This window comes from Sinohyriopsis cumingii, chromosome 2 (genome assembly GCF_028554795.1).
Source record: "Sinohyriopsis cumingii isolate HCF-2022 chromosome 2, ASM2855479v2, whole genome shotgun sequence".
Taxonomy (NCBI): domain Eukaryota; kingdom Metazoa; phylum Mollusca; class Bivalvia; order Unionida; family Unionidae; genus Sinohyriopsis; species Sinohyriopsis cumingii.
The window spans coordinates 159791178-159816857 of NC_142962.1; the positions used below are offsets into that span (position 1 = coordinate 159791178).

The 25680-nt window shown below is 35.2% G+C and overlaps 1 protein-coding gene across 1 annotated transcript in view; it reads right to left on the reverse strand.

Moving 5' to 3' along the window:
* Positions 1-23216, reverse strand: part of LOC149806204 (uncharacterized) — a 92732-nt gene extending 69516 nt beyond the window's left edge. The window contains exon 1 of the mRNA XM_089937500.1: positions 22353-23216. Coding sequence (XP_089793626.1) covers positions 22353-22680 — 328 coding nt within the window. The 5' untranslated portion in view covers positions 22681-23216. The remainder of the gene's footprint in view (positions 1-22352) is intronic.
* Between the last annotated feature and the right edge of the window lie 2464 nt (positions 23217-25680).

The following is a 25680-nucleotide window of genomic DNA, read 5'->3' on the forward strand; positions in this document are numbered from 1 at the left end:
ATATATATATATATATATATATATATATATATATATATATATATATATATTACATATACTTATGATTTCATTAAAAAGTTGAATTCTATTCCACACCTATCTGACAACTCAATCCTGGTATCATTAGCTGTAAAATCACAATATACCAATTATCCACTTACAGACGTGTATATAAGAGTGTAAATATTTTCTTGATAACAATCCTAGTAGTAGTTCACTATCTAGTAAAGATATTTGTAAAATAATAAAACTTATCATGGAAAATAATTATTTCCAATTTAATAATACAAATTACATCCAAATAATGGGTACGGCAATGGGTAGTCCTATGGCTCCTTGATACGTTTTCCTTTTCATGGGTAAATTAGAATAAGATTTTCTTAGAAACGAAAAGTTTAATCCATCTGTTTGGTTTAGGTTTTTAGATGACATATTTATGATCTGGAACAATTCAACTGAAGAACTGAAAAAAATGTATTGATCGTCTAAATCAATTCACCCGACGCTTACATTTAAGTGTGCTACGTCTAGTATGCATGCTTCATTTTTAGATGTAAATGTAATAAGAAGTATTGATAACACTATCTCTACAAATGTTCACGTCAAGGAAATTAATATCCACCAATATGTGAAATATTCTTAATGTCATCCCATGTCATGTAAAAACGGTATCCCAGATAGCCGGGCTAAATGATACTGAAGCATTATTTCAGATGATCGTCAATAACAAAATTCGTTGAATAAATTTAAAACATATTTCCAAAAAAGAAATTATCTTCACATTTAATTGATTCTGCGTTGAACAAAGCCTGTAATCTTACACAACATGAGACTTTAAACACGGCAAAATGTAAAATATAGAAACATATATTTCCTTTCACAATACAATATAATCCTTCAATACCTTATCTAGGCCTTATAATTAATACATCTTGGAGTCTCCTAAATTTGTCAAATAAAAACATCGTAAAAACACTTTACAAAAATAAACCCATTCTTGCTTATAGAAGACCCAAGAATTTGCAATATTTTTATTAGAACTAAACAGATAGAAAATAAAAAAGATATATTTCGTCTTCTAAATGTAACAGACATTGGTGATCACAATGTGTAAATATATGAGAAAGTACTTCTTTTAGTAGCGCCAATACAAAATAAGTATTTTCTCTACGTTATAACACTAACTGCGCATCAACGGATGTGATTTTTTTGAAACCTGCAAAAAATGTAATAGGCAATATGTTGGACAAACACTTCAACAAGTTTCTAAGAGAATTAATGATCATATCTTTCATATAAAAAGTATCGAGTTCTCCATTAATATTTCAATACATTTTAATACCAATGATCACTCTCTACTTGATTTTTATTTCATGCCAATAGATATTGTGCATGGAGACATGAATATACTTATAAAAGAAAGATATTGGATTCATAAATTAGATAACTTGTATCTTAATATCCTTAATACCAAGGCACTATATAAAATTGTATCAAATGCTAATTAAAAAAATTGATATGATGTATTTCTTTTATAAAAATATAATTTTATGTATGACTGTCTCTATTCTATTATTTTACTGATATATATATATATATATATATATATCACTATATTGCAAGGTAAAGATATAGCCAAAATTTATAAGATCTTGTCGTGGGCATTGAAAACTGTAAAATGATACGCCAGCATATCAAGGCGCGCTTCAGCTCTCAGCTCCATCAGTTTACATTTCACTTTGACATGTCCTATCGGCAGCTACAAATGTTATGTTAGTCGCACAGGACTTTTATTTCCGGCAAAACCCTCAAATTAATCAGGTCATTATCATATATTCGGACTATTTCTTTCAACTCATTTGCAATGAAAGAAATCATTGTTCGACGTCACATGATGAAAAATGTTATTCAGATTCATTCTCATGATGACTAAATTTCTTTACAATATTCTGCTTCGAATATATATATATATATATATATATATATATATATATATATATATATATATATATATATATATATATATATATATATATAGGCCGACCAGTCCCGACACTAACCTCTTATTGCTGAACAGCAAGCGAGGCAGCTTTTAGTACCATTTTTAAAAGTCTTTTGGGATCGAATCCACGACCTCCCGCATTCGAGGCGGAAGCTCTAACCACTAGGCCACTGGAGAGAGAGAGAGATTAAAGTCGTTTTTTGTTTGTCGGGGGGTGTTTTCTTATTAGCTTTTTTCTTTTCATACACTAATCATAAAACATTTTTTGAACATTGGCAGAGTATTGCATTTGAAATTAAGTCTTATAGCGTGTTTTCAGACAATTTTATTGTGAACACATCGTATTTAGTTTTGGGGCGCTAAGGAATTGCGTTTTTTCCCATTGCAGTTTTTGTTGTTTTCTCTCTTTAGTGGCTAATTATAACCATCCACGTTGCTTTATTCGCATGAGATCACTTTGGTTTATTCATTACACATTATGTTGCTCTAGTATTGATTTATTAAGCTTTGATCTAAACGTACAAATGGCTATATTATATCTTCATCACCATGAGCGAGTATTTAGATTTGAGCATGTTGTAAAATTAGGCTACTGAAATGGTGATGTCTGGAGCAAACCACTGCATTGCGTATTCTAACCTTGAAGAACCATGGAATGGACTTGGCCTTGAAGGTCGGCATTGGGGTATAAATCATGTAGCTTAATTTCTATATTGAACCAATGATAAGGGCAAAAAAGGTACATTTTGGCGACACCAGATTCTGCATTAGAACTTGTTTGCATATTATAACCCATTTCTAGCAACAAACATTTAACAGCCAGAGCATTGGGTGTTAATAGTATGAGCACGCTAACGTTGTTGATGACAATATAGAGCATTGAGTGTTAATAGTCTGAGCACACTAACGTTGTTGATGACACTATCCAGCATACACGGAACTTTGGGGTATGATAATACACGTGCACTGTAATGATCTCTTTCAAGCTTAGACTAGTGTATGGTTTTATTTATTCATTTAATGATGAGGTGTCTGAAGGGGTATTTACGTTCTGCAGCTGTACTTTCTTTGATCTTACGTGTCACTATTAATAAATCCAGTGGAGTACATTTTGATGTTTTTATTTTATCGATAATATGTACAGTGTGGCATGACTTGTTGAAAACGTTATTTGATTTTTGCAATTGCAATATACTTCCCTTATGCAATGCACTGAATACAGATAAATAAAAGGAATAAATTACCCTAACACGTAGACAAAGCTGCAAGTTATACTCCTCAGATTTTATACATCGCAAATAAGAAAAACATAATCCATTCATATTGTATCCTTAATTTTCTACCAAACGGATATTATATTTAAAACAAATTGTGTAAATTAGTACTTATCGCTAAAATTTTGGTTCTGACAACTAACAAATTGTCAATGCCATTTGAAATCATACACCATATATTAAATAATTCATATAACTAACATACACTCGTAAAAGTAGTTTCAAATTAGACCACTCTAAAATTTCTCCGAAATTTGTTTTGTTACAGCGGGGGGGGGGGGGGGGGGGGGCGGGGGGTACAGAGCAAACGTATTATCAGCTTGTGTGGTTTCTGGCATTTCTCATTTTACCTCGACTTCCTCCTTATAAACTGAAATTCAGCCCATATCGTAACACATTAATTACAAATAGAAAGGTGCATTTCGTTTTATCTTTAATTCATAACATTGTTTGACTGCGTATTGCCTTAAATTTAAAATTAGGACACTGAACTGTATTCGTTTAGACTAAAGTATGACAATATGAGGTTATACATAAACAGTCAGGACATTTCTCGGTCCGTTGTAGGTAACGCACTTAATATGAGACGTCTGTCGATCCTTTCTTGGTATTACGCCTAATTCATAAGGTTTCTAAGTCCGTTCAGGGGTATACGCCCAACTCGTGACGTCTAGAATTGTGTTGTAGGTAATACAATCAAAACGTATTTAAATCGGATCTAATGAATACGCCTAATTCATGACGGTCTATGGTCCGTTTGAGGGAATGAGCCTGATTCAAGCTGCCTCTAAACAAGTTCAATGCAATTAATTCAAAACATCTTTAAAATCGGTTCTAGTGAATACGCCTAATGCAAGGTGTCTCTTAGTCCATTCGAGGAAATACGTCCAATTCAAGACGTTTCTAAATCCATTAAGGAAATGCGCCTAATGCAAGTCGTATCTACGTCTGCTCAATGTAATACGCCTAATTCAACACATCTCCAAATCTGTTTGAGGAAATATACCTTATTGAAAAGGTTTCTAAATCCGTTCTAGGCAATACGCCTAATTCAAGACATCTCTTAAGTCCGTTCTACGGAATAGGTCTAATTCAAGACGTCTTTAAATCTGTTCTAGCAGATGCACCTAATTCAACGTGTCTCTAAATCAGTTTGACAGAATGCACCTAATTGAAGACGTCTCAAAGACTGTTCTACGAAATACGTTTAATTCAAGAATATCATAAATCCTTTTTACGGAATACGCCAAATTCAAGACATCTCTGGGTCTTTTCTATGCAATACGCCTAATGCAACACATCCCTAAACCTATTCTGGGGCCAAAATACGCCTAATTCAAGACGTCTCTAAATCTGTTCAAAGAATTACGCATACTTTAAAACGAATATATGTCCGTTTGAGGAAATACGCCTGCTTCAAGGCATCTCTAAATCCGTCAAAGGAAATAAGGAAAGTATATTCGAGGGAATACGTCTTATTAAAGTCATCTCTGAATCCGTTTAATGAAATACGCTTAATTCAAATCGGGTCAAAATCTGTTCGAGAGAATACGCCTAACTCAAAACATGGTTGATTACTTTTGAGGAAACACATGATTCAAGACATGCCTAAAGCCGTTTGATTAAATCCGCCCAAGTCCAAACGTCTCTTAGTCGGTTCGAGCGAATAAGCTTAATTCAAGACGTCTCAAAGACTATTCGAGTACATCATTGAATTCAATACATTTCTATGTCCGTTTGAGGAAATAATGCTAACTCGAGTTGTCTCTAAATCCGTTCTGTATAATATGCCTAATTCAGGACGTTTCTAAGTCGGTTTGAGATAATGCATCTTATTCAAGACTTCCCTAAGTCCTTTCGAGGAAATACCACTAATTCAAGCTGTATCTAAATCCATTCGTCGAAGTACACTTAACCCAACACATCTCTAAATCCATTTGATTAAATCCTACATCTAAGTCCAGACATTTTTCCAGGTCGGTTCGTCGGAACATGCGTAATTCAAGGCGTCTCTAAGATTGTTCGAGGAAATACATCTTATTCAAGCCATCTCTAAATCCATTTGAGGAAATAAGTCTAAGACAAGACGTATCTAAATCCGTTTGAGGAAATAAGTCGAAGACAAGACGTATCTAAATCCGTTTGAGAAAATAAGTCTAAGACAAGACGTATCTGAATCTGTTTGAGGAAATAAGTCTAAGACAAGGCGTATCTAAATCCGTTTGAGGAAATAAGTCTAAGACAAGACGTATCTGAATCCGTTTGAGGAAATAAGTCGAAGACAAGACGTATCTAAATCCGTTTGAGGAAATAAGTCGAAGACAAGACGTATCTAAATCCGTTTGAGGAAATAAGTCTAAGACAAGACGTATCTAAATCCGTTTGAGAAAAACACGGTTTAAAAAATACTTCAACTTATTCAATAGCAGAATATTTTATATTATGACAATAAATGTTTACATCAATATATGTCTGTGTGAATATAACAATTTATTGTTCAATTGTTAAAATATGCAATGGAGTGGCACAATGTATCCCAAGGAATTATTACACATTGTGTATCAAGGAATCATTATACAGTATATATCAACCAATCATGACATAGTGTATATCAAGGAATTATTACATTGTATATCAAGGAATTATTACACAGTGTGTTTCAAGGTATCATTACACAGTGTATATCAGTCATTGCACAGTGTGTACCAAGGAATTATTACACAGTGTGTATCAAGGAATCATTAGACGGTGTACATCAAGAAATCACGAAGAAGTGTGTATCACTGCATCATTACAGTTTGTATGAAGGCATCAGTACAAAGTAGTTATGAAGGTATCATTACATAGTATGTACCAAGGAATTATTACACGGTGGCTATCAAGTAATTATTACACAGTGTGTATCAAGGAATCATTACACAATGTATATCAAAGAATTATTACACATTGTAGATTACGGAATTATTCAGTGTGTATTAAAGAATCATTACACAGTATGTATCAAGGAAATTGTTACACAGTGTGTCTCGAGGAATCATTACACAGTGTGTATCAAGGACATAGTACACAGTGTGTAGTACGGAATCATTATACAGTGTGATTCAAGAAAATATCACATAGTGTGTATCAAGGAAATAATACACGGTGTGTAGTAAGGAATCATTACACAGTGTGTATTAAGGAATTTTTATACATTGTGAGTCAAGGAGTCCCTATGCAGTGTGCATCAAGGAATCATTACACAGCGGCGAGTGAAAAATGATTACAGCAATGTATCTTATTTCTTGTTCCTTTCAGGTTACAATGAATATTAATAAAATAGAATCTGATTCAAAGGGTGCATATATATCTTGAAATGTGCATATTTCTAAAGCGTTCAAATACAAAACAATTTTTTTTAATATTCTGGTACGATAATATTTTAATTGGTTTATTTCCAAATGTGCGAAAAAATATTAATGTTTTTATTGAAAATATCAAAAGACGCAATGGAATATCACATTGATTTCGTTTTGATTGCAGTAAGGAGAATGGAATTGCTGATGGAAATGTAGTCGTAAATACAGTAACAGTTTGCGGTGTGTATCGAGTTTTGGAACCCATAACATCGGCCATGCAATTCGGATTTGCAGTGCTAAGAAAGTACATTTGGAGGAAAGTCAAGATACAGAAATGTAAGTACATTTTATTCTTATTACCAGCTACAGAAGACGTATGTTTATGCTCTGTCACTTTCGTGCTCGCTGTTGGAGGGATCCCAGCTATGAACTGTATGGCTTCTATCACTTTTCTAAATCCAAACACTGTATAAAAACTCCTAAACGGGGAAATTTGCAAAGCAGCTACTGTGTGACAGCTAACGGAAATAAGACTTCGTCGTCTTGGCTTATTGGACTGAGACTCTTAGTTTTCTACCAAAACATTCAGTTCCATTTTTGGCTCGAATTTAGTGATTTGACTAACGTGTAAAAGGGAGTGCCTCTCATTGATATGCCTTAGCCCATTGTCTCAATATGCTTTTCTATGCTATTATTATAGACCATAGAGAGCACTGATCACAGTCTGAGCCATTCTACTTGCGCAAAATTACAAGCATTACTCCTAAATAACTGTGTAAATGATCAGAATCGTGTTTTCCAAGTGCGTCTCTCATGGTTGTGTGGACCTTATGAATTTCACGTTCGTTCGTTTGCTTGTTTGAAAATTTCATTTGTGATTCAGTGAACTTCTCTACATAGTTAACTTTATCATCTCTGCCTTCAATGGAAGAAACAGCTTCTTAGTTCATCCAGAAACATATGTAATAACCCAAAAGCTAAGGCCTCTACTACATGATCACATGAGCGTACATTGTTTATTTACAAAGTAGTTTCTAATACACGATTCTATATTTAGACACACATGTTGTGTAATATGAAGTCATGCAGTATGGAAAAGTACTGCACAATTCTAACAGTGTAAAGGTAACTTTAAAAAATGAGCCTTTCATTCAATAACAATATTTATTTCTAGATAAAAACGAGTGCACGTAATTACTGGAAACATTAGTGGTCTACGCTTTGATGCAGTTTACTTTCTTGCCTACTCACAGTGTGCTTAACACGAAACAAAGGCCTACATAAAAGGTCCTTAATTTTGTCCGCGGCACGTGCTTTTCGTGCTAAAATTACTAAAAAGCACACAACAAGAGAGAGAGTCTATTCATTGCAAAATAGCCCAAATGGACGGTGATGATCTATTGGTCAATTAACTGAGTCGATTGGCTGATAGTACAATGCGCAATAATAATTTATAAATGTTGCTTGCACATCATCAACAATATTAAAATCTGTCGCAAAGCATACAACATAATGATCGGATAAAATATTAGGTCCACAAACATCAAACGATGGTACATTAATAAAAAGGGACTGAGAAATAAAACCATAATATATTAAACTTCAGCCACCGTGTCCAAACATATGTATACGGCTCAATATTCTTATCATTATCTATACATCCATTCATTATACCTAACCTGTTTGCTTGCAAAAAGTCAAGTCGCATCATTCCATTAGTGTCTAGCTTTGCAGTATCTTGTGAAAACACGTAGTTAAATATTATAATCATCAGCAATATAGTGTATGTATATGTCTGTCTTTAAAGTAATTCTAACCAACTTTCTGGGCATTTCCTGATCGATGCATTTTGTACAAAATGTTCCTTCTAACTGTAATGGGAATTTCCGGATCCATGCATTTTGTATAAATGTTTCTTATGATCGTTATGCAGAGTGAATGGGGGAAGAGGAATATGTTGTGGGGGGACCAGAGGGAGTCACATCTGACGTTGGCATACGATGTTTGTTTAGCTTGCTATTCACCTATCATAACATAATCGTATTACATGGGGATATACACCTAACTCTTAACAAACGTTTTTTTCTGATTTCGCTAAATCACCTGGCATATCATAATAACAGTATGCGAGAGTATACCTAATATTATAGGTATAAATGGTTTATTCTACTCTTGATTCTCTTTTTATGTATGCGTGCGTTGTAAATCCCTGCACTGTTAAAATATAAAGCAATATGCTGACACTTTACTATGTGATAGTTTCGAAAATATCGGTTTTTATTCCTTGTGTAGGATGTGATGTTTACAGTGTTCGTTTCACAATAGATACTAAGAAACTCTTTAAATTACTGCGTGTCGTTTCCGAAATTTCTACGTAGACATCTTAAAAAATATAAATCATAAGAAAACTTAAACTTGATGTATACAATTTCCAGAATGTTGTACAAGAAATGAAGAAATGTAGCTTTTTTGACCAGACAATTCCTCTACAAATAAATGCGTTTGACACGAAGAAGTGTTTTATGATTTTATGACATTGTTTTCAAAAGAAATAATCCTAGGACGTAGAATAGTCTATGCCAATCATTTAAGTTCAAAAAAATGGTTTTTGGTTTAAAAATAAAATTAAAAGGAATGACTCCAATTAAACAAATCTTCATAGTCACTTATTGCATAAGTTCAGATGGTGCGTAGAAACACGTACTGATTAATATCGACATCTGTACCGTGTTGAGCCATTTAAATATCTAAGTCTATAAAACTTTTGTTTAGCATTCTCAGTCACTGCTATTTTCTGTTAGAAGGAAGTGTCATAAACATTAAACACCAACCCACCAACCCCCTTCTACGTCCCTAAAGTAATATTTCGCTAAGTTATATGGTTAAAGGTTCGCCATGGAAATATTTAAAATGCAAGAACGTCAGAAGACTTCACCCCCTAGGCCCCTTTAAAGGGTTCCATACCTCAGACTTGTCTATGTTTTACGCCCCCCCCCTCCCCCCAAAAAAAGGACATTCTTTGTTCCTTAGGACTTAATTGTATCCCGAAAAGTAAACTCAACATCCACAAGTCTTATTAGTTGATCTTTGTCTCCTGACATTGTTTGTGATAATCTTTGTCTCCTGACATTGTTTGTGACAGCCTTTCTCTCCTGACATTATTTGTGACAACCTTTGTCTCTTGACATTGTTTGTGACAACCTTTGTCTCCTGACATTGCTTGTGATAACCTTTGTCTCCTGACATTGTTTGTGACAACCTTTGTCTCATGAAATTGTTTGCGACAACCTTGGTCTCATGACATTGTTTGTGGCAACCTTTGTCTCATTACATTGTGTGTGGCAACCTTTGTCTCATGACATTGTTTGTGGCAACCTTTATCTCATGACATTGTTTGCTTGTGAACGATATTGAGCCCCCATTTCATAACAATGTAAACATTTGGAATATTTTCCTTATTCTTGCCCATCCAGCTCTTCCTTCGCCGCCTCTTCGCCATCTGCATTATTATCCCTATCATCATCAACAACATCACTTTCATCAGCAAACAATCATCTATTACACTCATTAAGACCACTCTTTTATGTATGATACATTTCCGGTTTGACCCGTTCCTCGCAAATTTCGTGACCTCTATAGACATATAGACAGAATAAACTATGTACCGATATAGGTTTTAAGTAATGCAATTCCCAAATCGCGTATCAACCTATATGTGTGTTGCATATGCATTCGAGGCCACTGAATGAATAATGTTATAAGATTTTTTCTGTGATTTGTTTTATAAGATTAAATATATTGATTGAATAAATTATCATCTCAATAATGATGCACATCATTTGTCAAATCATGTTGTATTACTTAGGGAACGCACACATAACACCAAAAGACCTTAATTAAGTTTAGATAATTAACAGCAGTGATGTTGCGTTCAGCCGTCTCGATAACTGAAAACTAATTTGAAAATTAATCGATCAGCAAAAGAGTCTGTAACAATTTTGTCCACGTGTATTACATCTATCAGTTCTAAGAACTAGAGCAAACCTACTCGCTAATGTGACAAGTGAAATGAAGACTTTGCTTTAATCTATCAGGGACTGGTTTGATAAAAATATTTTTAATCATGCAAACTGTAGATAAATATGCATCAAATATAGGAATCAGTCTTTTCCTATATCGCATATTGTTTTTTTGTTGTTTTTTTTTTGTTTTTTTATTTGTTTGTGTGAAATTAGATACTACATAAATTTAAACTTTTTTCTCTCACAGTTTTCTTTTTACTTACTAATATTTATTTTTAAAAAATGTTCCAACTCTGTGGAGGATTCCTTTACCTGGTATGACCTTGACATTGCTTCAACCAATAAGTGTCCTAACAATGCAACAGTTCTTCTATTAATGACATTTTTATTAAGGAAATGTTGATTAAAAATGGAATAGTCCTATAATCGATGTTGATTAAAGATTGTATAGTCCAATAATTGATGTACCTCCTTACTTTGTTAACTAAGTCGCATTACAACAGGTGCCCAAAGATGCTTCTCAAAACTGTATGTGGCTTTTAGATGTAGTTGTTTTTAGTGCTATGGTTTTATTAGTCTTATTCTTAATTAAAAAAACTAATAAATATATTAAAATGTACCTCATGATTTTCTTCTGTGTGTACAAAATATTTAATTCGCATGAAGCAGATATTTGTTTTTCAAGCATAACAGTTTGAACAGTTGGTATGTCATGAGACACTGAATGTCTGAATTGACGTTATCATTAGACACTGAATATCTGAATAGACGTTATCATTAGACACTGAATGTCTGAATAGACGTTATCATTAGACACTGAATGTCTGAATAGACGTTATCATTAGACACTGAATGTCTGAATAGTTTTTATCATGATACAAATAGATGTTGTAATGAGACACTGAATGTCTAAACAGTTGTTAATACTAGACACTGAATGTCTGAATGGTTATTGTAACGATACACTGAATGCCTGAATAGCTGTTCCAATGAGACACTGAATGTTTGAATATATGTTTTACTGATCCACTGAATGGCTAAATAATTGTTCAAATGAACCACTGAATGTCTGAATGGTTTTTCTAATGAACCACTGGATGTAAAATTAGTTGTTCTAATGTGCTACGGAATGTCTGCATGGTTATTATGCCATAAGACACCGAATATCTGAATGGATATTATGTCATGAGACACAATGTCTGAATCGTTATTATGTGATGCGACACTGAATGTCTGCATGGTTGTTATGTCATGAGACACTGAATGTCTGAATGGTTATTATGTCATGAGACAATGAATTTTTAGCTTATGTATTAAGCTTGTAGATATTATTTCCTGTATGATGTCCTAAGGTGGGTATTCTGGGTACTATTGCCAGTAGGTCTGCCTCCGAAATTCAAATCCTCCTTTCTTACAACATTACTTGTCTTTGCCACTATCAATATTTGCATTTTAGTTTCTTCCTTTTAATTCCCTGTACCGTCTTATTCTACTCATTTCTACCCCTATCTCCTTATCCTGTTTCATAATCTTTTTTAGATCATATATTTTGAAATATGAAATATTTGGTGAAGGAGTACTAGTAGTATTAGTAGTAGTGGTGTTGATGTCGTGGTGCTAGTAGTAGTAGTAGTAGTGGCATTAGTTGCTCTCAAGTTCTTGTCCAATTTATATTTACTTTTTTACATTCGCCAATGTTCGAGTCTGATATGTGGCGTCCAAATGCGGTGACATGTACGAGTGGCAAACTTGTTACGTTCGTTTTACTTGGCATCATAAACATAACATAGAAGCAATGGAATACGGAAATACGTCTGCTGAATATATTACCTAATGATATACTGTAGGTGTAGTTAACGCGCTGAATGATCGTGTATCTGATGCGCTGAATGGTCGTGTGTCTGAGTTTAGAGTTAATTTTAGGACTCTGGAATTTTTACACCAAGTTTTCAAGAACAGTCTTGAATACACATTATAAATAGACTGGTTTAATTCAGACTTCTTAATTGGCAGAAAGACGGTTCAAAATAAATAAATCACACAAGACTGGTACTAATCTGTAAAACTGTGAAATCAAACACCTATAACTGATTTCCAATACTAGCAAAATACTGCTGGCAGACACAATAAGATGAAATGCAAACCAAGCCGATCAATAACAAGCTGGTAATTTATTTTAAAGATGATAAAATAAATTCCCATCGATGATTTCAAATACGAAAACAAATTTGCTTTCGAATATTATAAGTGGCAAAATGCAAAACAAAGCTGATAAATGTTGAAAATAAAGACTTAGTCATGTATTATCTTACAAATGAAGAGTAATACAAAATCTGACTTTTATGTCTTCATTAACTTTTTATATACATGTCATTGATCTATTTCCCCGTATATTTTGTCATAGTATCTGAGACGTTCATATCTATCACGTTTGCTCAACCCCAGTTAGTAAGTCGTGTATAAACTAAGGTATTATTACAAGCCATGGTCTGAGGTCTAAACATTGCCGCAGGCTACAGTCAATTTCTTACACAAGGTTTCCGTGACCAGAGAGAAGATCCGGCATCTTGATTCGGCACAGGCGTTAGATAGCGCGACTTCCCACATATGTGTTACAGCTTTGTCCTAAGATCATAGGAACCCCCGAGGAAACTGGGCGTGTTCTAAACCCGTCTATACGTGGAAAGACAGTGAGATTGACATTGTCCACTAAGTTTGATCGGATCGGGTCAAAGCGAAATTATAACTTCTAACTAGCAAGCGAACATTTAGTCTCGCCTAGGAAGATTGCTGAGCAATATAGGGTTACTCAGAGAAAGCCACTCGTAATTTGTCGGTAAAACTTGGAGAGGAGATGCTAAGAAAAAACAAAGCTTCGTAAAGGTCAGTAAGTTATTTGCTCGATTTTTGCAGAATATTACGGCATGGTAACTGATAGGATCGTTTAGTACGTAGAATTACCGTTGTAGTGTTTAATTTACATGTTTATTTGAGAAATTAATTTGAGTATTATGTAGAGAATTATGTAGATTGCTGGTGGTCAGAATTAATTTTGTAATTACCTAATAGGTTACTTCGTAATAAACTAGTGCATTTATTTATGTGATATGTTAGAATTTACACATGCTTGAATTGCGAATTTGGAAAATGGTTGGAGTGTGTAAGATTAGTTAATATGGATGTGTGGATATATCACAGCATGGATATTTGAATATTTTTGTACTTTGTATGAGCTGTAATGTAAAAAAATGCGTCTGATTGCTGTGATAAAAATTGTAAGTATAATGGGATTTGGAATATGTACTGATGCAATTTATTGATGCATGCATGAGAAGTAACAGATACCGTGCTTTTATTACGACTTTGTTTTACTATAAAAGAACGTAAGAGTATTTATATGTGAATGAATTTATACGTGAATGAATGTGTGACCGAAGAAATTTAACAGCCGTAATCTGATGATAGGCTGGGTGAAGTGTGAGAGGAGAGGGCTAAGGAAAATATTGTACCGTCCTTGTGTGTTCACATGAAGCTTTTTTGGAGACAGAACTTCCGGTTCAGTTTAGTACCGAGTCTCTAAGAGGGGAGACGGAAGTGAGACTAACATAACAGTCTAGTCGGTGTAGAGAGTCGAGGAGGAGAAGAAAAGGAGTCGAGGAGGAAAAGGTGGAGAAGGAGAATTAGTATAGAGAAGTCAACGAGGAGAAGGAATTTGGAAAAGGTCAGGAGGGAAAGGAAAAGGAATTGGAGGAATAGGAGAGAAGAATACACAGATGAGTAGAATACAAGGCAACGTGGAAAGCTATCTCACACTAGTAATCAAGTGATGCTATAGGCTATCACAGGGTCGAGCGGAAGGAGAGACATGGGAAATTTTAATCATTTGACTATTGAATTGTCATTTTTTTGTTATTCGTTAAATTTCACTCTTTTGTATATTCAGTCATTTACCCATCGGCATTGCTGACTGGTGGCTCGAAGCTTTTGCATCTAACTTTCACTAATTTAACTTCCAACCAAAATCGAGCCTGGGTGGGACTATAATAATATAATAATTTAAATCAAATATTGGGAGCACTCCACCCCAATCATAATAACACACCTGCCACGGTGGCGGCATAACAACCCGTCACGCCACAATATCAAAGAATCTATTTTCATTTTCGATTTCCTTTCTAAACCTAAAAGCAAGTATGCAAAATGGCAAAAGCTATAGCCATGACACTTTTCCTTGAGTGATATTTATAGCGGTGAGATCAATAGCCTTGTTCTATGACTATCATTTTCGATTACTGAAATCTTTAAATAGCAGTGGAATAATTTCATTCCGACATCGTTATACTAGAGAATATACACGAATGCAAATTTTCAAAACAAATATATTTTTTTAATGATCTTTAATGAATCAGAGGTCTAATTTACATCAACTAATGTTTTATTTTTACACCATCGTAAGTTTTTTTTTAGCTGATTTGAATATGTGCCTTTTGCAACGTTAGCTGTACTCAAAATATCAATATTACGTTTGAGAATTTATGTTTTTCGATCTTTTTAGCTCTTTGTTGTACGTAAGTCGTACTTTCTTGTGATTGTTCTACAAAATGAGCATTATACCCGATGTATTTCCTTCATTTTCCGGTAAACGTTTGCGCAAAGCAAAGCACATCTGATCACTATACTGTATAGCCACTAAGTTTCGCGTGTTTCTTATATTTTGCGGCTATTCAGGTTTGAACAGCGTGAACTTGTGTTTTGGTTAATGAAATAATTTTATGTTCACTTCGGTTGCCTCGAAAATACCGTGAAAATAAATAGTAGGCGAATATGATATATATTATCTAACATTTTAATATCAGTCTTTGCTTTATAAATGCATGATATTAAACGTTTTGATAATAAGCAGTCTTTATCACTGATACCTAAGAATACTTTTTAAATGTGATTTCATTTCTGCTGGATGCCATCATTATGTTATTATATATGTTCTCTTAATCACCAATACAGTCTTTCGTATGAAAAACCACAAAAACACGTCTTGGATGCACCTACTATCCAAGTACTGGCACAGTATTGACTAACTCATCGTCAGGAGAAGAGGCAAACAGGATGTCCGAGTAATGAAGGCTATGAAAGATGCAAAATGCTGGGCTGATCACAGCCTCAAAATCTCCACTCTCACTATCCGGATTCAGCCTAGCAGACAACTATAAGCCAAAAAAGTGCCACAAAAGTTTAATGTTGCAAAATTGAAACAGGGCAATGTGAAACAGACATTTGTCGAAGACCTGTGCAGTTAAATGGAAACAATTTATATAAACTCCGAAAAAGTTGAGAAAAACTAGGCATCTTTCAGAACCACATCATAAGCCCTTGGTCCCATCACATGTAAACATCAAGATTGTGTTTGACGAGAATGGTTCTGCCATACAGAGACTTCTGAACAAGAAACATCGGCTACATGACGCCCTTTCAGAACACAGCATTTCATCATCTACGAAGACACCATTCAACAACATAAAGTGGAATGTCCAATGCAGCCTCAGAGAGTCGCAAAAACTATGGCTAAGCAACAACGCAAATAAAAGTTAGTATTACGCAGACATAAAGAAACTGTGATGCTTTCAAGACAATATTCGAGTCACAGTCATCAGGAACATTCTCAATACTGAGTTCTGACAGTGCGACGCTGGTCACTGACAAAGAAAACATACTTCAAGGATGGACAGAACACTTCAACAGCATCCTCAATCGATAGCCATCTATCAGTGAGGTGGCAAGTAGAAATCAGAATAACACTTGCTGATCCTCCAAACGCTAACTGAAACTGCGAAAGTGACATGCTATAAAATGGTAACGCAGATGCTATACCAACAGGCTTCTACGTAGCCGAAGTCTTACACATGGCACAGAACACTTCCATTCAATGTGGACTCATGTAACTATGCCTCAGAATGCAAGGTACAACCATCGTCCAATTGTACAAGCAGAAAGTCAGCAGACATTCATGCGACAAACATCGGGACATCTTGTTGTCGATAGGCGGTAATAAAATCGCCTGAATTCTTCTGAGTCGACTTTTGTATTCTGAATAGTCTATTGCATCACATCGATCATGGGGTCCTGCCTGACAATCAGCGTGAGTCTCATAAAAGGACGAGGGTCACAGACATTGTGTTTTCAGCTTGTCAACTCCTGGCGTAACGCCAGGAACAGAAATCCAACCCGTACACGACATTCATCAATCTGACAAAAGCCATGGACACAGTAGAGGCCTTTGAAAATGTATAGTACAATTTGTTTGCCAGATAAATTTCATCATAATGGATCAGCAGTTCAATGATGGCATGCTTGATTGTGTCGTGGACGACGGATAGTCATCTAAACCATTTCCAGTCACCAATGGAGTTAAGCACAACTGTGTATAAGCCCCAAACGTCTTTAGTATGATGTTCTCTACCATGTTTATTGTCGCCTTCCGCGACTTTGATACCTGAATCGAGATTAGATACCGGGCTGATGACAGGATTTTCAATCTGAGTAGACTACAAGCGAAGAAGAACTCACAGGATGTGACTGTCTGTAATCTCCTGTTTACTGAGGACTGTTCCTTAAACACTAAATCTGAGTCCGACATGCAACACAGCATTGATCACGTCTCTTCTGCTTGTGACAATTTCGGTCACACAACCAATATAAAAAAGACAGAGATGGTGCACCAATCTGTACCAGAATAACCTTACGTACAGCCTACCGTGAAATCAAATGGCCTGTCATGGCAATAAACAAGTTAACCTATATCGGCAGCTTACCGTCTCATGCAGTCCACATCGATGATGAAACCAATTGGTAAAGTAAGTGTGGCCATTTGCAGATTACGAATTAATGTGTTGGAGCGTAGATGGATCAGTCTACAAACAAGCACCAAGGTCTATAAAGCAATTGTGTTGCCGATCCTGCTGTATGCTTGTGAAGTTTGGACGGTGTACTGACACCATTCCAAAAACCTGAGTAATTTTTACATGGGCTGCCAATACGATAGCAGGACAGGGTCCCAAACACTGAAAGTTCTGACACAGGCAGGCGTTTCCTCCCTCCACATTCTACTAATTACAATACTGTTGAGATGGGCAGACCACGTCACCAGGATGTTAGAAGATCTTTTACTGCGACTTGTAGAAGAGAATGATATGTCATGTTGGTTAGACGAAACACTTAAGAAATTCCCTTAAACCATTCCTGAGACACTTTAACATTATTCCTGAATCTTGGGAAGATCTCACACAATATCGCTTCACTTGGTAGGGTCTCGTCCATACTGGAACTACAGACGCCGAAAGGAGAACAATTACCGAGTCAATACAGAAGAACGAACAGCATAAATTAAAGAACTACAGCACGTTCTCCTTTGTTTAAGCAAACCCAATCGGTATCTCCTGTCAAGTGTGCCACTGAAAGTTCAGAGCACAACTTGACTTGATCAGACACTTACTTACTCATAGAAACCAAACCAGTTAATTATGTCATTTTGAAGGAGTGAAAAGAGATATATCAATGTTTGTGTTGTTCATCAATCAATCCTCTTTGATACGTGACCCTTCTTTTATGCCAAAATTACATTATGCTACCCTGCTGTAAAATAAAACAAAACAAATTAATGTAAATTAGTTATATGCAAAATATCTTCACATATTGTTTTAATTAAAGTACATAGGTAACCTATTTTAATTTGGAAAGAAATGAAGATGTTACAGCCATCTTCTGTCGGGTTGATGGAATCCACGGACTCAATGTATACTATTTATATCTAAATTCATTTTTTTAAAATAGTTTCTTGCTTAATTAATTTCTTCAAATAGGTTAGTGTCGTGCTTAATTAATTTCTCCAAATAGGTTAGTGTCGTGCTTAATTAATTTCTCCGAATAGACTTTTGTTTAAAATTTCATTTTTCTTGGAAATTGTAGAATTTCTCCATGCCGACCAGAAGAGTTTGAAACCAATTACATCATAGTAACCTGATTGAATGCAATTATCGGCAATTTTATTGTTTAAGTCTTGTATATTTTAAATACTAAAATGATACCTGATTCCTAATTACTCTTTGTTAATCAAATACTTCGATTTATTTATCACAAACACACTCAGACTTGAAGGCGATTTGTATTGATATACGAGACTGTTTTAATCAATTAAAACTCTATTTTATATTATTTATAAGAAATGGTTTTGTTTTTTATTTATTCATTAATGAAAGCCAAATATCAGAATTTCTTAGCCAATATTGCATTTGTTCTAAAATACCTTCGAACTAAATTTTTATTAATTGCATGACTGCACTCAGTTACAATTCTACATGTGATAGGTGATAAAGATAGTATAGAAATTAATATAAACATTGTATTTCCTTTTTGCTGTTTTAATTTAGAGGGGCAGAGAAAATAAGATATAAAACTATTACAACTCTCAGATCTCTCTGCACTTGCTGAATCACACGCATTTGACATCAGCAGGTAATGTAGTAAGACAGGGATCATCTAACTAGAAAAAGAAATGGAAGGGACAGACTGTGAAAATCTGCGACAGTCTTGCGTGATGCAGACTTTTTCATGGAAATAGTCAACTACAAGCTTACTACAGTTCCACTGCGGCCAGTGTTTGGACTTCCTAACAGTAGTTTAGGAAAATTCCCACTGTTCATCATAATTGAGAACCGATCCGCGAATAAAGACTGATTATCAAAGTGTATTGTTCGTTTATCAGCGCAAAATGGCTACCAGCCTGCCACGACACAATGATTACGAAAACCATCGGGTGACATTACCGTATCTACTTACCCAAACATGTGACGTGATGTGATGTGTTTCGGATTTTTAACATAGCTTTAACATTTTTTCAGTCATATCGCTACGATGTCTGCAATGTGGCAGCTTATAGTGATGTCTAGCACTGGGGCATCATGCCGCAGACATGTAGCATTATGTCCCACCCAGTCACATCATCCTGACACCAGGCCAACCAGTCCTAACACTAACCTCTGAATGCTGAGCACCAAGCGAGGCAGCTGTTAGTACCATTTTTGTAAGTTTTTGGTATGATTCGGCCGGGGATCAAACCCACGACCTCCTGCATCAGAGGCGGACGCTCTAACCACTAAGCCACCGGAGCGGTCCCCTACCCAAACATAGAATAAGATAAGAAATCTAATGTAATTGTTATTTGACCCACATAAAGTTGTTCATCATATTAATTGTTTATATATCACTTGAAGTAAATCAATTTCCGTACAATATAATCGTTTTATGTTAGGGTTAAATAGGTTTTCTTACCCTATTTACAGCACATGGGATCGGGCTACAAGTTCTCACAACTTGTCAACAACCTACACCAGTTACATAAGAATATACATGTAATAGTGCCAAAGCCTAATAGGATGTTTATGTATTTCTAAATGGATCAGGGACATTGTGCATTAATACAACCCAATAATGATGAACCATCATAACAGTATAAAGAAATATCGTAATTAAAAAGGGAAAAAGTACATCAGATTTCAAGAAGAGAATGGTAGGAAAATAATAGGGGGAAACCATATATTGATACCGTTAGTAGCTGGTTTGTCTTAAGTGATTTTTCAAATATTTTAATATATTTAACGTCAGTTGAAAATGTCATAAACGTGGGTGTTTAGGTTATTTGATAGCTCGTCTAATCCAAACAGCAAGGCATTAGTACCGACAGAGAAGAATAATTAGTTTAAGCAATGCATTAGTCTTGGTAAAGAACATTTCTTGCAATGAAAAATATAATGGTGGGCAGTCTCATCGTTCTCTCTACGTTTGCACAATGGGCTATCAGTAAGGCAATTGTCTAAATAACTGCAGTTGTTGTATGAAATAATTCTTTTTTTATTTGCTCTCACAGTATGTGAGATGTTAGTCTAAATGGGAAATCGTCTGTTTTATTGTTTCCGGCACCTGGCACACACCTTTATTGTGAATTTATGGACATTTCAGAATCCAGCAATATAATTCTTGAAACTTATTTCTATTTCGTAAATTGTAACTAACGAGAGTACTAGATGTTTATTGTATTCTATTCTTACCTGGCGTTGTATCCCCCCCCCCCACTATCAAAGAGTGATCCATTATTACCGTATGGACTTGCCTATAAGTCAAACTGCAACAATAAAGATTATGCTCTGCAGCAGCATAGTGTGCATGCAGATCAGGGTCTATGCCATTTGTTTCACGGATTATTAATAACAAAATGAACAGACCCAGATAGTCCAGCGCAATTATGCAGTTCGGAGTTGATTATCTTCTAAGAGAGTATATACGGTACAAAGTTGCAAGAAAGTTGTTAGCATTCTGTAAAATCAATATTACTTACGGTGGACCAGATTTCTTGGATTTGACGGTGGGTACCAACAACCAATTAAATTACCCAACAAACAAGCAGACAGCAAAACTTCTCGGCCATATTAACGAATTTAAATGCCGACGAAAATGTTATTTTGTTGCACATACCCGTAAAAATATTCCGATAAAACGAAATGATTTGGCATTTTTATACGTGTGCCAGAGGTTTTATCGTGTGTATCAGTATATATGTACCTTGTTATTGATGTCAGTTTCTCAAAGCAAAATAGGCTTTTTTGAGGGATTTAGTCTTTAAAAAAAACTCATGAGGTGCGTGTCATATAAGCCGAGTCGTGAACCAATATATGATAAACCAAAATGATTCCTATTTACGCGACAACTTGTTGTTGTTGTTATGCCAACCGCAGTTTCGATCATTAGTGAAAATATTGATTCATATTACTTCGGTTTTTCAATACTAATAACCATTATGTATGCATTTCTGTTTCGTCCTTCCAACAGTAATATTCTTAACCTCCATGTACACACCAAACTGTCAGGCAATATGCCCATATTTGACGGCATTTTAAATTTTAATTCACAAGAGACCTAGCTAATAACAAGATGCTTTCATTTTTAATGACTGCGTTCAGATAAAGTTGGTCTTATGAAAAGTACTAGTCCTAATGGTTATCATTAAGACAATGGCAGCTTACTTTGTAAAGCAAGGAAATATGGACAGATACAAGGATTCGTCCTTTCAATGAAATGCCTTTCGCAAATTCATACATCTCACAATAAAACGGTAAAAATAAAAACCAGAAAAAAAAGTGAAGAAAAGATTTGCATGATGTGCTTACTTCGTCTTTTTACGTTTTTGTAAACCAAAAGTGTGAAACTATTTTGTGAAAAGATTTCTTCCGTGGGTGAACTTTGTACTTAAGAGAGACTATCGTCAAAACTTTCTTGAACTCATAACGAGAGTGTCATTATTAAATATGTCACCATGCTCTTACGCGCCATGTAGATTTGTATTGTATACATTCTTTGCTGATAAAGAGTGTAATTAATCCCTTTATATTACATAGCACAATAGTTATGGAGAGGATGTCATTTTTCAAAATTCATATCTTGCGAGAATTTTTATTGATAACATGACCTGTATCGAATTTAGACAACGGTGAGATATACAATGGCATACAACCAATTTAGTTTCAAGAAAATGTCTAAGAGAGACGAGACTGTCGTAAGTAGTTTAACGCTATCACACATGTATACAGGTTTTAAAATTAACTAGTTCATTGCCGATGCACGAGAAGGTGAATGGTTTTTGTATCAGGTATAGATTGTATGTACTTACCTTTTGTTTTATATTCCGACTCCTGATCGGGAGGTATAGTCATCATGTTTCGGATACCTTCAGGAACATCTTTTCTGGATACCTTTTCCACCTGTACATATTCACATTGTCCCATCTTTTCAAGATGTCGGAAGATCATCAACTTTGTATCGTTCAAAGTAAAGTAATGTCCATCTTTCTCGACCACTTGTAATTTGGGATAACTCCCTCTTGCAATAAATTTTCTTGTAATGTCCATTATTTTTTTGTTCATTGTTAGATCCGGCATTGTCACGTGATCGATGCAGTTAGTAAAATTAATATTGGAGGGTGATAAGAACAGTGTCATATTTTTATTACGTGATTTAAATCTTCCTCGTGCCTCATAGATGTGTTACGTGGTTTAAATCTTCTTAGTGTCTCATATATTTGTTACGTGGTTTAAGTCGTCCTTGTGTCTCATATATTTGTTCTTCCCTGAATGATTCTGCCAAAGTAGAAACACTGGCTTAAGTGATGATTAGAGAGGCATCTGGAGAAGAACTATTCCATTTGATCAATATTTCTCTTCCCACCAGACGATGAAGCGTGGTTCTTCCAATGCTGCTGATGCTGTGACACACACCTTTGAGACTGTATAACGGTTACGCCCTGTGAATGTGATGCTATAAGTATTAGAACAGACAATGCTGTGAATTTTTTCTTTTCATGGTTACATATGTTCATGGATTTCTTAACTTGCTGCAGATTACCTATCGAAAGGTCAAATTAAATAATAGCTATTAAGCGGATACAGTTGGAATCCGTTTTGTGGAAACAGTAGGATCCCATCCACAAACCATGAATCTAGATACTGAGGAAATTATAATTATCTCACAATCGTGAAAATTGATACGCACGAAAAACAGATAAATTCTCAGTAAGTGAAGATGTGATTGGTTCTATGGCCCAAAAAGTACTTGAATGATTTGTTCGTGGTCTTATTAATGATGAAACTGATTCATGTATATAATTCACCTGTTCGAAGGCAATCGCAACATATGCGTGGTGGTTGAGGTTGGGTACTATGAAGAGTTAGCTTCTAATTAGCATTATAATAAATTCGGTACCTCAAAAAATTAGTTTTATTGAGATGTGAGTAAAATAATAGTTGGAATTAGTAAAGCTCTAATCGGCATCTGCTATGGCTATGACAACAACAACGGAACCTCGCATTGTTGCTATATGGTAGTATGACATAAATTATTTATAGAACAAAGTTTCGACATGTAATAAAGGTATCGAATTAAATGGTAGTATGACATAAATTATTTATAGAATGATGTCCAGACACGTGATAGAGGTATAGAATTAAATGACTGAGAATAGAATAGTACATGAAACAGCTATCTTGGGTTTCAAAATCAATATGGCAAATTATTCATTGAAAAATTGAAGATCTACAACATGTTGAAAAGTGAGTTCTTTTTAAGCTAAGTATCGTTTCTCCATGACAGACATTTGTGCTAAAATGATAACCATACATTATGAATATAAGATAACATGACTCTCTCTCTCTCTCTCTCTCTCTCTCTCTCACACACACACACACACACACACACACACAAACACAGATATATATATATATATATATATATATATATATATATATATATATATATATATATATATATATATATATATAATCAATAGTATTATCATTTTTCTGAATTCACATGCACATGTATTATTATTATCAATAGTATTATCATTATTCTGATTTCACATGTATTATTATCATCAATAGTATTATCATTAATCTTATTTCACATGTATTATTATTATCAATAGTATTATCATTATTCTGATTTCACATGCACATGTATTATTATTATCAATAGTATTATCATTAATCTGATCTCACATGCACACGTATTATTGCTATCAATAGTATTACCATTAATCTGACTTCACGTGCACATGTATTATTATTATTATTGTCAATAGTATTATCATTAATCTGATTTCACATGCACATCTATTATTATTATAAATATTATTATCATTAATCTCATTTCACATGCACGTGTGTTATTATTATTATTATCAATAGTATTATCATTAATCTCATTTCACATGCACATGTATTATTACTGTCAATAGTATTCTCATTAATCTTTTTTCACATGCACGTGTGTTATTATTATTATTATCAATAGTATTATCATTATTCTGATTTCACATGCACTTGTATTATTATTATTATCAATAGTATTATCATTAATCTTATTTCACATGTATTATTATTATTATTATCAATAGTATTATCATTATTCTGATTTCACATGCACATGTTGTTGGCATCCGTTAGTCTCGAGAGACGATGGAAATGCGCCCATGAGAGATGTCCCGATTGGTGGTTGTGCAGCGTCTGCTGTGGCTAAGTAGTCCAATCCGGGAGTGGCAGTCCCTGCTGCACTTGCTGCACTTGAAGGTTGTGTCAGGTGTTGGTTGAAGCTGCTTCTTCTTCCTCTGCGATCGTCTTTCATCAGCTGGCAAGCGTTGCTTGTCCTCTCCGGCTTTCAGACCAGTGATCAGAGCATGTCGCCAGCTTGATCTGTCTAAAGTGAGCTCTTCCCAGGTGTTGACATCGATATCAAGGGCTTTCATGTCATGCTTACAGACATCCTTGAAGCGGAGATGTGGCCGTCCGATCGACCTTTTGCCAGAGGCGAGTTCCGAATAAAGAATGTCTTTGGGGATCCGTCCGTCAACCACCCGACGTACATGGCCCAGCCATCTGATGCGGCGTTGGCGGAGGAGTGTGATCATGTTGGGAATCTTGGCACGCTCGAGCACCTCGTTGTTTGTTACTCGATCGCTCCAGGTGATCCTGAGTATGCGTCGGAGGCATCGCATGTGAAAGGCGCTCAGTCTTTTCTCTTGTGAGGCGTACAGAGTCCAGGTTTCACTGGCGTACATGAGAATACTTAGCACGCATGCATGGTACACGGTGATCTTAGTGTTCATGGTCAACATGCTGTTGTTCCACACTCTCTGCGACAACCTGGAGAGAGTTGTTGATGCCTTTCCTATCCGCTTGTTGAGCTCAGCATCGAGCGAGAGGTTGTTGGTGATGGTAGAGCCGAGGTACATGAACTGACTCACCACCTCAAGTTCGTAGTTGTTGATGATGATGCTTAGGGGTCCGCGTCCTGAACCATCACGTTTGTTTTCTTTAGGCTTATGGTTAACCCAAACTCATCGCATGCTTTAGCAAAGCGGGCCATCAGGCGCTGAAGCTTAGCTTCTGTGTGGGTGGCTAGAGCAGCATCGTCTGCGAAGAGCATGTCCCTGATGGTTACTTCAC